The sequence below is a fragment of the Gymnogyps californianus genome, chromosome 9 (genome assembly GCF_018139145.2).
Source record: "Gymnogyps californianus isolate 813 chromosome 9, ASM1813914v2, whole genome shotgun sequence".
In the NCBI taxonomy this organism is placed as follows: Eukaryota; Metazoa; Chordata; class Aves; order Accipitriformes; family Cathartidae; genus Gymnogyps; species Gymnogyps californianus.
In genome coordinates, this window is record NC_059479.1 from 8,635,102 (window position 1) to 8,650,695 (window position 15,594).

The 15,594-nt window shown below is 50.3% G+C and overlaps 1 protein-coding gene across 3 annotated transcripts in view; it reads left to right on the plus strand.

The window, feature by feature from the left end:
- Positions 1-15,594, plus strand: part of ARHGEF6 (Rac/Cdc42 guanine nucleotide exchange factor 6) — a 41,319-nt gene that overhangs the window by 19,621 nt on the left and 6,104 nt on the right. For all 3 annotated transcript variants that reach the window (XM_050901765.1, XM_050901766.1, XM_050901767.1), the window contains 10 exons: positions 1,559-1,654; positions 2,527-2,649; positions 3,971-4,109; positions 6,052-6,111; positions 8,299-8,445; positions 9,326-9,412; positions 10,409-10,487; positions 11,264-11,397; positions 11,694-11,819; positions 14,803-14,823. In XM_050901765.1, coding sequence (XP_050757722.1) covers positions 1,559-1,654; positions 2,527-2,649; positions 3,971-4,109; positions 6,052-6,111; positions 8,299-8,445; positions 9,326-9,412; positions 10,409-10,487; positions 11,264-11,397; positions 11,694-11,819; positions 14,803-14,823 — 1,012 coding nt within the window. The remainder of the gene's footprint in view (positions 1-1,558; positions 1,655-2,526; positions 2,650-3,970; positions 4,110-6,051; positions 6,112-8,298; positions 8,446-9,325; positions 9,413-10,408; positions 10,488-11,263; positions 11,398-11,693; positions 11,820-14,802; positions 14,824-15,594) is intronic.

Genomic DNA, 15,594 nt, shown 5'->3' on the forward strand with positions numbered 1-15,594 from the left:
CATCTGAGGTGGAGAGAACCCTGTAAAATTGACCATAGTTCATTACTTTCCTGCTTTTGAATGTTTAGGGACTGTTACTGCTCTTCTTGTAAAGCCTCACAGCTTCTCTGTGAACCAGAAAAAAAGCCCACCTTGTACAGGTTTCTGCTCTTTCCTATTCCTCAGTGGTCGTGCAGGCATTGGGCTGTGTTAGAGGTGGGCATTTCCATCTGGTAGAGGGCTGGCTGTTACAACCCATCTGCAAGCTCGTGTGTGGCTGTCCCGGCATGCGTGTTTCCCGGCGGTATGCCTTGCATGGCTTCTCCCCTTGTAATTTGCCTTGTTGTGACTTCTCAGCCCCAAGTGGCATCTCCTAGTCATCTCTTCGTTTCGTGCGCGACGACACGTATTCTCTGCCGTTAGATTGCCTCTCGCTAAATCCAAACTGCTGCTGAGCAAGAAGCGACTCCCCTGTCTCCCTGTCTGCACAGCCATCGGCATTAGGTACCTCCATGCTCGGGAAGAGCATGCTGCCATTCCTTACGGCCTGAGCAACGCCGGGGCGACTGGGGGGCTTTGTCAGGGCTTACCTGTGGAAATAAGCCGATGTGTTTTCCATCCATGCTGGCCAGTGTGGTGCAGAGGCAGCACATGCTGTCCTGTCCTTACCCAGGCAGCGACAGGCAGTGCGCTGGTGCCTATCAGCAGATTCCTATCAATAGTTTCACCCTGCATAAAAGACCCGGTGCAGTTAACTTCACCTCCTGCTTATTGCTTCAGCTTTACAGTCATCTCTTCCAAACGGTGCCATCTCGGCGACCGTGTCCATGCAGCTGCGTTTGGGGCCGGGGTCCCTCCAGCTGAGCACGCTGTGGGAGGACCGGGCAGCCCCAGGGCATCACAGGTGGAGGGCAGATGTTTAGACATCATCCAGACCGGAGAGATGAGAGAGTGGTGTCTTAAGGCCTTTGTATTTAAATCTCTCCTCCCTTCCCTAGATCTTCATGTGGGATATATTCAGCTGTGAAAATTTCTCATGCTCTCAGCCTTGTAGGCAGCAAATGGCTTAAATGAGGGTGGTACGAGAGTGACCCTGAGGATGGCTCTGAGGATGACAGAAGCAGACACGTTAGCTTTGGCCAGGAAAAATCCAACCTCACTCAAGGAACAAAGCAACCCCTACCCGAGGGGCCGCTCTGTAGGACCCTCCTCCCATAGGGAAACCCACAGCATGAATCCTTGAAGACAAAGCTGTCTTTGTGTCTGTGCACACACCTCCCTCCCCACCCCTGGCTGAAATCCCATCTGTCTGTGTCTATTAGACAGCTAAACATCTGAGAAGATTAGTGTGATTAAGTGATTAAAATCCAATTAAGATAATCCTTGACAGCAGACATCTTTTCCGGGAGGCTGTGGTCTGTAGCTCACAGATCATGGATTTTGTGTTTTCCCATGTCCGATGGTGTATCTGAAGAAAGAGAAATTCTTGGGTTTTTTGGAAGGACCGCTTACAAATACCATGGGGGTGCTCCTGAGAGGAACACCTCTTTGATGCTAATTTGCGATTTGACTCTCTTAGGCTCAGTGCTGTGGACATCGCATCATTGCTGGGAAACGTGGAAGAAATCTCTGCATTTCAGCAAACACTGAACCAAGCCTTGGAAGAAGTTGCAAAGTAAGCTCGTGCCATAGCACTGAGGTTGTTAAGCTGTTAAACTGCAGCTAGAAATAATAGAAAGACACGTTCATTAATGTTCCTCCTGGCTGCTGTCTTAAACTTGTTAAATATAGACGAAAATAACAGGATTGGAGAAAGGCAGCAGGTAGTGCTTTGGCAGGAGGGAAGGTAGAAAGATCTCTGACATTTCTACTAAGGCATCTGCTGAATGAGAGTGTCACTAGACCTGACATGAAAGTGTACCTAGACCAAAGATGCAGACACCTGCAAGGTGGGAGATCTGGCAGGCATGAAGATGGGGATTGCCAGGGAGCAAAGAGCAAATTATTAGAGGTGATAATTTCCCACGGGGAGGCTGACAGACATGTTCAGCCTTAGCCCAGCCTCTCCTTTGGAAGGGCTGGAAAGAGATGGGGAAAAGACTGAATATTGGAAATATATTCAGGCCGTGGCTTCTCTTTCTCTCTCCATCTCCTCTCTCATATTCACGGGCAGCCCAGACAGTGAGACCACCCCCGTGTTGCACCCAGTTCTTTCCAGCACATCCTCATCAGCCGCAGTGGGCTGCAGCATCCCAGCTGCAGCTCTGCTGGTGGGACAGGACAGGCTGGGTCATACCTTGTCCCAGGCTGATAACGGGTTGTGATACTCACTGTCTGCACCACAGAAAGCCAGGCCCATCTGAGGACCTCCTTCTTCCCCCTCCCCAAGTGGCAGGCATGGGTATTTTGCTCGGTGCTGCAGTTATGCGGTGGCCTAGGAATGTCCCCGTGCAGAGGGTGGTTCCTGGGCAGATATCTGAGAGTGCCATAGCTGCAGGGTGCAGATCAAGAGGCTTAACGTGGTGGCTGGTGTGTTGGCGTCCGTAGGCTCCCTGAGAACCAGCAGCGTGTGGGAGGCTGTTTCATGAACCTGATGCCCCAGTTCCGCTCCTTGTACCTGACGTACTGTGCTAACCACCCGTCCGCAGTCAACGTCCTCACGCAACACAGGTGAGTGATGGAGGAGGAGATTCAGACTGAAATCCCTCCTTTAAAAAGTTACTTTTATTATTAATACTTGGCCTGGCATGGCTTTTGACCTGTATTTTGACAACAGGGCAAGGGGATAACATGGGATCCTGCTGCTGGGAAAACTGCTGGGGCTTTGGGCATTTCAACATAGCTTCTCAGCTCTAGCATGGAGACAACTCATGCTGCTTGTGTTCAGAGCTGGTCTTACAGGTCCTCTCTCACAGGACTCTCTTACCTTGGGTAAAACAGAGGCAACTTCAGCCCTTGCAGTAGCATCTCCTGTGATTGTTACTCGCTAAGGGACCCAGATGCTGTTTCAGACCCACTGCTGAAGTGCTCACACACTTGCAGATGGGAGTATGTTCCCCTGTGGCACTACGGTGTGGGGCACATCGTTGCAAAAGGAGCGTGGTCATCAAGTCACCGGAGTTACCGCATTTAATAATTCAGCTGCTGTTCAGCCAAATGGTTGATTCGCAGGGTCGTTGGTAGATTGCAGTAATAACATCTTCCTTCAACATGTCCCACTTGAGTAGACACTTGAATTTGTGTAATGTCATGCTAAAGAGCATGCCAAGCCAAAAGGCTACAACTGTGACAGCCCTCGTGCAGTTTAGCTGTCCTCCCTGCAGTGATGGGAAAGCCAGGACCCCGGCCATACTGTTTAAGTCTTCCCATTCTGTAATGGGAACTCACAATATATTTACTCACCTGCTGAAATTCAGTTTTAATTCAGCCTAACGAAAAGCCTGGCTCCTGTAAATGACTCATTCATGTGGTTCCTCAGTCTGACCCCTTTTCTTAAATCAATCAAAGAATCAGCTTTGCCAAATGTGCTGACACACACAAGCCATGTTTTCCGGAGCGATGTACGCGCTCACACCTGCGTCACGGCTCCCAGCGGGGTTCCAGCGCGTTGCTGCGGCATCCTCCAGCGCAGCACCAGCCTCTACGGCCCACGCTGTCCGCCAGACACTTGGCCCTGTGCCGCCTCGCTCTGCTGGGGGACCAGCTGCCGGCACCGAGGTACCCCAGAGGCTGTGCACACCAGCACCCGCCACCACGCAGCATCCTCCCCTGTGTCCCTGGGGAGCAGGGTCTTGCTCGGCTGGAAGCTCGCAGCTCCCTGCCTGCGCTGCTGGGTTTGCGGTGGGGGGTGCTCGGAGGGGAGGCTGGGCTGCCTTTAAAAAGGCGCAGCTCGGAGTAGAGCCCCGGCTATCAGGAGAGCGTGGGAGGCAGCAAAACACAGCCCTCAGCGGTGGCGAGCCCTCCTTCTTGTTGTTGTTGTCTCTATTTATAGTGATGAGCTGGAGAAGTTCATGGAGAGCCAGGGTGCGGCCAACCCAGGCATTCTCATCTTAACCACGAGCCTCAGCAAACCCTTCCTGAGGCTGGATAAATATGTGACACTGCTGCAGGAGTTGGAGCGGCACATGGAGGTAGGTGGGATGTGGGGCTGCTGGGCAGGCTGTGCCTCTTGATGCTGCAAGAGCTGCCCCCCGAGCTGCAAGAGGCATCTCTGCCCGTTGGTATTTGAGCACCACGTTGCTAAAAGTACTTACCATCCCTCCAAGAAGGTGTCCCACCTCCGTGAGACATTATCTGCCTTTCAGATTAAAAGTGAGAAAGCAGTGGAGGAGTCGGGGGGGATGTTGTGGGAAGGTATTGCCTGCTCTTCACCCCAGCCCTTCCTCAAAGATGGGCCGTGTCCAGCACAAGTAAAAGCAGAGTTCAGGGTCAGGCTACAGCTGGTATTTATTTGCACAGCGGGTAATAAATCAGTGTTTTTATTATCATTTTATGAGATTCCTATGCCCAGTCACTGGCTCCCGCAGCTCACAGGCAAATCCCCAGCCCTCGCCCGAGGCTTGTGCTCCTGGGTGGAGGCAGAGCTGCACAGGCAGACATCGATCTGGCAGCTGGCGCAGACACGGGGGCGGAGGAGCGAGTGCCTGGGAGCAGGGAGAGCAGCGAAGGGGGACAGAGACTTCCTCGGCGAGCGGCAGATCTGCTTTAGGACATTTCTGCCCCCGGGGACTGTAGAGATCTCTGCCGCTGGAGCTCTGCTACTCGCCTGCTGGTGCACTGCAGCCGCGGGGATGCAAACCTCAGGGGTGGTACAAGGAGGTGAAGAAAACAGAAGTAACAGTCTATTTTTAACCGGGTTTGCTTTTTCCCTCTTCCAGTATTAATTCCCAGTTAATTACTCAGCACACTTAGCCATGATCATTCAAATCCACATCCCAGCCAGAGGATTAAAACCGCTGTGCTTGAGCCAGGGGGGTTTCTGCATAGGAAAGGGCGTAAGAGCCTGCACTGTAGGCACACTACAGACCTGACCTGTCCCGCCCTCACCTGGCTTAGCTGAGCTGCAGGGACTGAGCTAAGCTTGGCTGCAGCCACCATGCCCATGCAGAGACAGCGTGCTCCGTGCAGGATGCTGTATGGGGGTCAGCAGTGGATTCGGGGACACACACATCACCTATTTCTCTTCGTTTCTAAGCTGAGTGTGGGGGGTTTGTTGCATGGATCGGTAGGCTTGAGGTTTAAGCTGCGATGCCATGCGAAGAGTATGGATGTATGCAATATAAATGTATGCAATATAGATGTGTATACCATAGCATTCCCTGCACTGCTCCACAGCTGGAGACGGAGCAGGTATGGTCAGGGCAGCCCTCGTCCCCGATTCAGAGGTGAGCGATCCCAGGCAGCCTCTGACAGCTGCAGGGACAGCTCCATCACAACCTAGACACCTTAGGTTTTGCTTGGCATGAGAACTGGATGGTGAAGAGCTTATGACATAGGGCCCTAGATCCAGGAGAAGGTGCTAGGAGAGTACTAGGATGCAGCTGCAGTCAGAGATAAGGGGCAGCATCCTGCTTTCCCCTCCCTGGCCCAAGAGCTCTCCACTCAGACGTGCCCTCCCTTAAACCCGGAGGTGAAGCTCCCATTGATGCTCATGGAAATGGCATCCTTGATGGGGCAATGGCTGGAATACCTCACATGCCAATGGAAGTTTCCTTCCTGAAGGTGAAACCAGAAATCCACCCTGCGCCTCTGCTTGTTTTGATGGATTTTCTTTGCAATCTGAGTTTGTTCTAATTAAAATCGTATCTGCCCTTGCTCTGGCCACTTTACACTCATTAAATTGGTATCAATGAATTGCATAGCTGCTTTAAACTGTGTCATGTTGAACCGGGTGGTGAGGAAGGTACCTGGGGGACATTGGCCCCCTCCTGCAGCCCATGCTGCCTGCACCCTCGGCCCTGCATCCCCCAGCGCCCTGCGAGCTCTGCAGCCCTGGGTGCGCTGGGGCAGTGGGTGCTGCACAGGGTGGCTGCTGGTGCTGGTGGCTGAGGGATTTTTCTCTTCCTTCACTAGGAGGCGCATGCAGATCACGAAGAGGTTTTGAAAGCCGTCACATCCTTCAAGTCCCTTGTGGTAGGTGGCAATTCTTAAAATAGAGCACTCCATTTCAGGGCTGCATTTCATGAAGAATGAGTCAAGCCTGACATTTGTCTCCTCATCAGAAAAAAAGGTCTTTTGGAATGGAAAAGATGGGTTATATAGAATCTTAATTTCAAGTTTCAAGCCTAGAGCTGCCCCTCTGGCTACGTGTTTCAGCAATTGCACGCTGGCTCCGTGGTCCCAGCAGCAGAGACGGAGGATCTCCGACTTTCTCCTCCGCTGCAGAAAGCCACGTGTGGGTAGTGGTAGCGGCGGGGTCCCTTTCATCTCCTTTTGTCTCCATACCCTAATCATTTGCCACCTGAAACTAGACCGCCCCTTGCTCATTGAGATGAGCTGTGAAAGGTTAACGCAGGTGTCTGACTCAACTGCTGGTGCCAGCAGGAAGGTCCCCTCTGAGCCCATTGAGCGACTCTTGGTTTTGTTGAGGTTTGCTCCACAGGCATCGGGAGGCTTTGACCAGATTGCAGGTAATTTGTGGCTCCGGGTGCCTGGCCATTGGCGGGGAACAGAGCAAGCGGCAGTGAAGGGATGAGTCAGAGATAACAAACCTATTTCTGTGAGCTGTGTTACTTACACCCCTCAAAGTCCTACTGCACTGAGATGAAAAAGAGGGGGAAAAGCCATCCACGTGCACAAAGGTTTTACCCGGCAAAGCTTTTTTCGGTTATTAAAAAAGCTATAGTCTTTCTCGCTTTGTAGCCACTGAATACCTTTCACTATAACCACTCCAGATGTGGTCCAACTTCCTTCCTTAGCACAGCAGATGCAAGTTTTCGGTGCTTAGCAGTGCAGATAAAAGATGGGGAGGAGAAAGTTCATAGAAAACAGGAAAGGGCGATCATGTTACATTTACTTAGAAACTTAGCTCCCTTTCCATTTATTCTAGTAGATAATAGGGGAATAATTCAATTAAATTACAAGGTGTCATTAATCTTTAGGAATGTTCGTAAGTGATGGATGGTCTTACTTGAAATGTGTACTTGGGTGTTGAGTAATTTAATTATGATATGACTAAAGAGGTTCAGTGCGGATTTGAGGTTAGACGGGCAGAGATGCCCCTTGCAACAGACGTGTGGTCCCGTGGTGGGACCGGGGAGGCTCCCGAGTGATGGCAGGGCAGGGACCATGCAGCCGCTGTGATTTGCAGTGGCACCTCTGCACAGACTGCGATGGATTGCTGTGGATTTTATATGGATTTGCATCCTGGGAACGTTGGATTCGGACACCCAGGGAGCCGTTGAAGCACACGACAGTTGCAAAACGAAAGGAAGCCCGCACAGTCTGGTTCAAAATTGTGTGTTTTCAGACTAGACCCAATGCAGCCTCTCTCTTTGAAGATCTTGATAGTCAAAGAGTTTGTATGAAACTCAGATGGAAAGGAGGAAAATCTCTGTCAGAAACAGGGGTTTAGAAAAAACGAAGCAGCTGCTGAAAACTGAGCCCGGGTTTCGCTTTGCAGCAATTTTCCCCGTTGGCACAGGGGTCAGTTAAAGCAAGTTTTGCTTGGATTTGCAGGGCTGTCTTTGTTCAGTCAGCGTTGTCCTCTGCTTGCTGAAAGCCACTGAAGGACTGGCTGCTCCGTGGAGCTCTACCAGTCCCCAGCTGCTGAGCATCGGTGCAGTCTTTTCAATTATAGCACCTTCAAAAGCTGCTTTTTGTGCTGCTCTGCTGCACCGCTGAAATATTGTGCCAAGTCCTGCTTTTGGGTTTGCAAATTTTGGTTAGAAAATAGCCACCCATCTCATTCGTGGGGGCTTTGCATTGCTGCAAGTATAACTCTTTGCTGTTTGGGCAAAATGGGCAAAATATCTAAGCAGCAGCAAAATTAGAGACATGTAACTCTGCAGCTGTCTTGGTTGGAAAATGTGACCCTGTACTCTCAGAGGTAGGACTGGTTTGGAAAGAAAAGTTTGCTCAGTGCAGTTTGCAATGTCTTTGACGTTTTAATGTATTCTTTACTTCATAAATCGCTAGGGTGTGATTTTTTTTAACAAACTTTGTGTAATAGAGACAAAGGAGGCTTTCCTGATCCCTTAACATGACCAGCCCTGAGCCCACGTGGCTGTGGGAGCATTGCTGGTGAAAACCATCTTCGTCGGGATGGTTTGGGTTTGCGCCTGCCCTTTGGCTAACGAAGTGCCCTGCTGTGATTCCCAGTCGCAATGCCAGGAGCTGAGGAAGAGGAAACAACTCGAATTGCAGATCCTTTCCGAATCCATCCAGCGTTGGGAAGGAGAGGACATAAAAACGATGGGAAACATCATCTACATGTCCCAGGTTATGGTACAGTGTGCGGGAAGTGAGGTGAGTGCGGTGGCTAAAGACATTGTGTCCAAGTACCCCCTTGCTCATGGGATTAGTGATGCAAGGCAGCAGCTACTCTCACTCCAGGTCAGCAAACTGCTGACAAATAATGCTGATAAATAATTTTACCTGGAGAAGAGCTGTGCAATGGGACTGTGCATGTCTTTGGAGTCAGGCACCCTGGGAGCTTAGCTTCAGGCCTTTGGTGACACACTTCTCAAGCAAAAGAAGCATCTCTGTGTCGTATAGCACGTTAATTTCCCTCTTTCCCCCCTGTGACTTACTCTGAGAAATGAGAGTGACTTGAAAGCGTGCATTAGCGTAACCATTTTGCCACGTCCTGTGCACAGCGCGGCGGCTGCTGTGACGTCCCACTCCAGAGCTGACTGCGCTTTAGAAAGAACTGGAGGGATTCCTGTGCTACTCGTCCTAAAGCATTGCACCAGTGCTTGCCACAGACCTTCACCAGTGGTGTTAAAGCCACGCATACTGCACGTTTGGTGTGGGAAAGTGCCTGTTATCACTGAATTGCTTGCTTGCTGTAGCAACTTTTCCCTGGGAAGGGAAGACCTGTAAAACAAAGCCCTGTAGAGTCTAGTCCCAAGTCTTGTTTGGGATGTGAGATGCTGGGGGACATAAGGTCTTGGTCTTCTGAGGCACTCTGAAATGATTGGAAGAGGATTAGCAGGATGCAGACAAAAATGTATGCAGGAAAAACTAGTACAGAAATGAGATGCTATTAAAAAAAAAAAGCCAAAATAATTGGTTTGGGAGTGATCTCTTGCAGGCTGTGATTCCAGCTGCAACAGGTTCAGTTTGCTGGAGGAAAGTACTTGTGATGCATTGCAAACTGGACTAACCTAAATTCTTATCCCCGCAGGAGAAAGAAGAGCGGTATTTCTTGTTGTTTTCAAACGTTTTGCTGATGCTGTCTGCAAGCCCACGGATGAGTGGGTTCATCTATCAGGTAGACATGCTTAATTTGAAGTTGCAAGGCGTTAGATGTGAAAAAGGAAATCAGATAGCTCTTATCAAATTCAAATCCTCTGCTTCCTTAAACCTCTCTGTTGTGATGCAAATGCCCCAGGCTGGGAACCAGGGCTTGGTTTTACCATGCGTGCCAGGACACTTAGTGCCTTTGTCCTGCCAACTGGTTAAACAGCATTTGGTAAGCGTGAATGCTGTGAAATTAGAAAAAAAAAAACCCTCACAGCATGCTGTGTCCTACATGCTGTTCTCAAGAATGTTGTGTGTATGTGTAAGGTGTCCTGACCCAGCTGTAGGGTTTTGCCCACACCACCAGCCAGCCGGCTCTCAGTGTTGTGCCATCTCTGGGAAATATTTCACTACTATACAGCCCACTGTAAAGAGGCCAAAATTTCCACTCCATGAGGCACCCCGAAACTCTGCATTTCTTGTATTTTACCATTTGAATGGCTGCAATCAGGCTGTTGGGAGCTTGACTTTCCTCCAGTTGCCTGAAACCATCAATACCCTCCAGGAAAAGGATGCTGTTGTGTTGATGTGTCATTTGTCATACGCAAGGGAGATAGGAAAGATTTGGGAAGGATTTGGCTGGGTTTTTCGATTTTACCCACCAGCAGGAGTAAGGTGAGCAGGCAGTTCAGCATGCAAAACAGAGGGACAGGGAAGGCTTTCAGAAAAACCAGGGGAAGTTGGTCCCTCTGACTTCATTGTAAAAAGGGTTTGCACCTAGTGAAGGGAAAGGGTGGCAGATGAGCCGGGGATGACTCAGTTGGCATGGGAGCCTCTTCTCAGGGTTTGACCTAGTTGTGCAGGGAAATCTACATCCATACATTAAAGGAGACTCTTCCTGCAGTCTGAAGCCTTCACAAATTAGTTTTTAATGGCCATTCCCAAAGAGAAAGGAATCAGCAGAAACAAGCAGAACAACACCCGCTGGGAGCAGATGCAGACACTGACTCCTCCTCATTTCTCCTAGGGAAAGCTGCCTTTGACGGGAATGACGCTCACAAAGCTGGAAGATGCCGAAGGGAATGAGCACATGTTTGAAATCGCAGGTCAGTGGGGCCCCTGCCTGGGGCCATCCTCCCAGTCCAAACAGCAGCTGCCACTGGAGGTACTGGTCCTCCTCCTCCCCCTAACCACTGCGCCACACTCTTCTTTTTGCTCTTATACCATGCTTTGCCTGAGTTCCTGAGCATCTCCCTCCTGGTTGAGGCAACCTCCTCCCAGTGCCCTTGAGCTCTGTCTCTGGCGCTGGGCTGCTGTTGGAGACCATAGTGTTTCGTATGGGACAAATCTCCTGCCCCAGTAGCACTGCTCTGTGCTGTGCGTGCCCCGTCTGCATCCAGCATCCATCCTGTGCAGCTGTGAGGGCCTCGTTCATTGACAGATTAACAGCTCTGGTCATCAGGTAGCTTTCCTAATGTTCCTCCCAATTTTCCCCTTCAATTTATCTCATTACTTGTAGCTATACACAGTCATTTCATGCTCAGTGCCTTGGCTGTGCAGTGCAGCTATTTGTGCTGGTGGTATTTGGTGTCAGGGTCCTGTTAAACATGGAAATGTTGCGTTTGCTTACTTTTAACATTAAATAATTCCTCACACATTCATCTCGCCAGTTCCCTTAGCTTAGCTGTGCAGCTCCCACACTGGCTGGCACTGGGTGCCCGGAGCAGGACGGGCAGTCACATCTTTGCCCTGGCCTTTTTGCAGCCACTGGACTTTGCAAACTGAGGAGCCTCTTGCTGCTGTGCCAGAGTTCAGCGCACCCTGTGTTTCCTCCTGGGTCTCTACCGCTTTCTAAAGACGGCTATTTAACCCTCTGCTGCAGGGAACATGACGGAGCGGATCACTGTGTCCTGCAGCACCAGCCAGGACTTGCACGAATGGCTTGACCACTTGCAAAGGCTGACCAAAGGGACGTGCAACACCGTATCCAAAACGCAGTCGTGGAGCGCTCATTCGGTAAGCGTCTCACCTCCCCAGCCTCTCTGCAGCCCAGGGTTCCTCAGTGCTGGCTGATCTCTCTGTTTCGGCAATGCACCTTGATATTGAGGTAATGTGTACAGCTGTAAGACATATCCTGCACTTTTGTTTGTAACCATGTCGCGCTTGTACCCTTTTACATGTATCCTGCCCTATTTTTGGTGCAACCTAGATGTCTCAAAGGAGTTCACAGTGAACTCTTGTCCACCCCCCTCTGCTTCTCTACATTGTTTGCCGGCTAACAGTCTTCATTTGCTTCTTGTCTATTTTCTCAGACATTTAGTTCAGCTGGACAGATCCGTGGGCCTCTGGAACCCCCCAAAATCCTCAAGCCCTGGAGCTTGAGCTGCCTCCGTCCTGCTCCTCCACTCAGACCATCAGCAGCACTGAGTTACAAAGAGGTAATCATCCCACGTGTCTGCAGAGGACCCTGATTTCATGGCAATCCCTAATGCTTGCGTCCGGGTTTCTTATCCCATGGCGAGGGCACAGAAGCTTAGGTTAATGGGAATGTTGAGAGAAATGACTCTGCTAAGTTTTGCCCCAGTCCTGCGATGGATGCTTGTCGCTGGGGCTGGCTTTGTGCTGCAAAGGAAGCATGAGCACCTGTGTTTGCAGGCTTGATGATTTGCTGTCGGCTGCTCTAGCCAGCACCCTCGGCTGCTGGATGTCACCGGTCCCGCAGCGGGGTGTCCCACAGCCTTGCATGTCCCATTGAGCGCTCTCCTTCGGTGGTGCCGTGGTGGAGGTGCCTCCTCTCCTCCTCCTCCTCCTGCCTTGGTGTGAGCTGTGGGTGGAGCTGGGCTCCCTGCTGGGACGTGTTCCAGCTCCAGCCATAGCAGCGGCTCAGCGTTGCCCAGGCCGGCGTTGCAGGATCGAGCAGCAATGCTGCACCAAGAGGAAGAGGAAAAAGGCCTGTTGATATTTCTCGTGTCTTCCACTCTGTGTTTTGGTGGCTGGAGCAGGGCTCCCTGCAGCAGCTGTGGGGCTCGACCCTCCTTCGCCACCCACCCGCGTGTTTTACACACCCATACCCTGCTGGGAGGCAGCAGCCCAGGGGATCGCTTCCCCCGCAGAAACCCCAAGCCTGGGAGGTAGGAGGCGGCGTGGGGAAACCCAAAATACAACCCAGCTCCGATTCTCACCCCCTGGTGCAACTGCAGTGCTCTCCTTCCCTACCTCATGTTAAACTTTTGGGATTACTCACCAGTAACTTGGGTAATGTTCCCCTTACTGAATGAGCACTCCGGTTCTGAGTCAGCAGCCTTTCTTGGTACAGCAGCCCTGGCAGTGTCACTGCCCAGGCTCCCAGCGGGGATGGGGACGGGGAGGGGGGCTTGGACCCTCCCAGCCCCCCTAGCACTCGGGGATGGAGAGCCTGGCAGCCGGGGAGGCTGTGGGTCCGCTGCTCCAGGTAGAGATTTTAGGTAGCCTCATGGCGTTTTGTTACATTTATTTCTTAAAATTTGTAAAACAGTGCATTTCAGTTCGGGAATTAAATTGTTCAAAAACCAACTAAGCAGACTGGAAACGACCCTTAATCTTTGCATGGTCCAAATCCCTAACGTAGACTAAACTGTTTCTTGCTTGCATGGTGAATTAAAATATAGGAAAAGGCTTGAAGTAGAGGAGACATTTTTCTGTGTGAAAGTGCAAGGCTGGTATTTATTTGTAAGGTAGGCCAAATCCACAGATTGAGTGATATCATTAACACCACAGTCCTTTGCAGTTTCTCAGCTGTCCCCTGCCACGCATAGCAGGAGTTAAACTCTCTGTGTCGAAACCAGGCAAGAAGATTTTGCCACAGAGGCTGAGCAGGCAGGGAGCCCCAGGGGCGGGATGCTGCTGCAGGCTGGATGGTAGCGTGCAAGGTGTCAAAGGACCAAAAATGTGGTTTGCACGGGAATGGGCTGTACTGGCCACATTGGTGGAAACCCAAAGGTCAACGGGTCCACCAGAGCTGGAGCAGAGCTGGGCAGGCACAGTCTGGTACCCAGTCAGTCCAGCCTGAGCCTGGAGGGCAGCTCCCCTCTCAGGGGAGGGACTCGTGGACACGAGCCTGCGATGACAAATGTGAAGTAAGTTCAGTTGTTGGCCCAAGCAGATCTGCATCTGCCTCATCCCTCCCTCCGGGGTGCTCAATCACTAAGCAGAACTCCTATTTCACCGTTTTTTTGGTTTTTGTTTTTTTTTTTCCTAATTTAAAGTAGGGCACAAAACAAACTATGCTAACAGCTCGATGTAAGTCACCTTCCTATAATGAAGCTGTAACAAAGGAATACAAATTTCAAAGGTTATTTGCAGGGAATGGAGTGGGGGAGTTTGATTAAAAGATTAGAGACTTTCAGACATCCAGTGTTACTTTAATTGGCTTCTAGTAATGTCGGATGGGATGGCACAGTCTTGTGCATTTCCTCATACCTAGCTGTGCTCAGGAAACCCCAGAACCTGCTTGCGTACCGCACAGCACTCTTGTTATTTCCATTGAAATTGGGTCATTTTTCCTGTTCTGTTTCCAGTAATCATTTGAAATGACAGAGCAGGTGCTGTGGGTAAAGCGGTGTGTCCGGATTCAGGTTAGCAAAGTGAAAAAAGATTTACGGATGATTTCTTCTACTTCTTTTTTTTTTTTTTTTAAGTGACCTGCTTTGCGTTAGGTGAAAAGTTTGTAACATTGGGATTCAGGACTTCGCTGGCCAGACCTGCAGGAGAGCCGCGCGGCTCCCTGTGCCGAGCATCCCAGGGATGGGACCCTCCACGGGGCGTGCAGGGAGCTCCCCGTCCTGCCAGCGGAGCAGGGAGATGCTGCTGCGCTGATGCCTGACGCCGTCAGGTCTCCAGTGAGGATGGCAGGTCCCCTCCGGGAGGGTCCCCTTTGAGAAGACACAGTCCTGGGCACTTGTCACCAGGATGGGCAGAGCATCCCATCGTCCCAGCTGGGTCAGGTTGAGGACCACAGGACCAGTGTTGAGCACGGGGCCAGACCCCGAGCTGTGCCCCGGGGCTCGGACGGAGCCGGGTGCATGGGGCAGCTGCGGCGTTGGCTAGCACCGAGCGGTGCTGCATTTTTAAGCTCCGTTCTCTTAGACAACCAATACCTACAGAAACCTACTACTAACCAAGGAGGCATGTTCTCTATTTTGATGTGTTTAGAGTGTATTAATGCCCACTTACCATGCGTTTCACATGTAATTTTTTCAGTTTTGCATGACACTGTGCTCCTTTGCATGTTGATAGTGCTCTAAAACCAGTACGGAGGGTGTGCCACATTAATTGCAAGACTAACATTTAAATGTGTTTTAGAATTGTGGATTTAATGGACTTGGTCAATAAAATCATCAGTCTCTCACACTCATCTTCTCTTTCTTTGCATATTCATTGTAGAGGATGTCTTATATCTTAAAGGTAAGGGTAGATACATCTCTTTGGCTTATCGTGGCAAAGAATGCTTGTTCCTGTTCACGCTTCTCGTGCTTGCATGACCCTAATTTTGCCTGGCTGTATCAGTAAGTTATTGTGAGAGTCAGTAGCGACTGGCAAATGTATTTTGAGATAACTCGCAAGAAGGATTTAGTATTATGGTACTTAAACTTCCTGGCATGCCTCTTCTCCTGCTTAAAATCCGTATTGCATGTAACCTACTAATACACTAATTCTCTCCAGATCAGCAAGACTTGTAACTCGGTGAAGGAGATAAAAGCTTGTGTTTCTTACTTGTGGAGTCATAGCAAACACTAACTTTGCGTGTATTTGTTTGTTCTCTGTGTATGTGTGTGTGGGATTTATACTCTCAAACAAATTGTGTGCATTTAGAAGCAATGTTATTTGCCAACTGTTTTATATTAGAAATCAAATCAAGTCAAGGAAATAATAAACAACATTATAGGGTTTTCTAACAAAGACCACAGAGTTAGTTAGCGGACTAAAAATGCTGTGAATGTGTTTGAATTCTTTGGCTAAAGGATCTTAGCCAAGGGTTGAATTTGTCCTGGCCCAGACCTGCAGCTGCAATTCCCACCGCTGTTCCAGGGAGCAGTGAGCCACAACTAGCGCATGGGAAAGGCAAAAAGCATCATTTTCCCCAACTTTGTCATTGTCTGCTTTGTAGTTCTCTAATGTGTTGTGCGTAACATGGATAGCTTCATTGAGCTCCGCTGCTCCGCTGTTTGAGCTGCC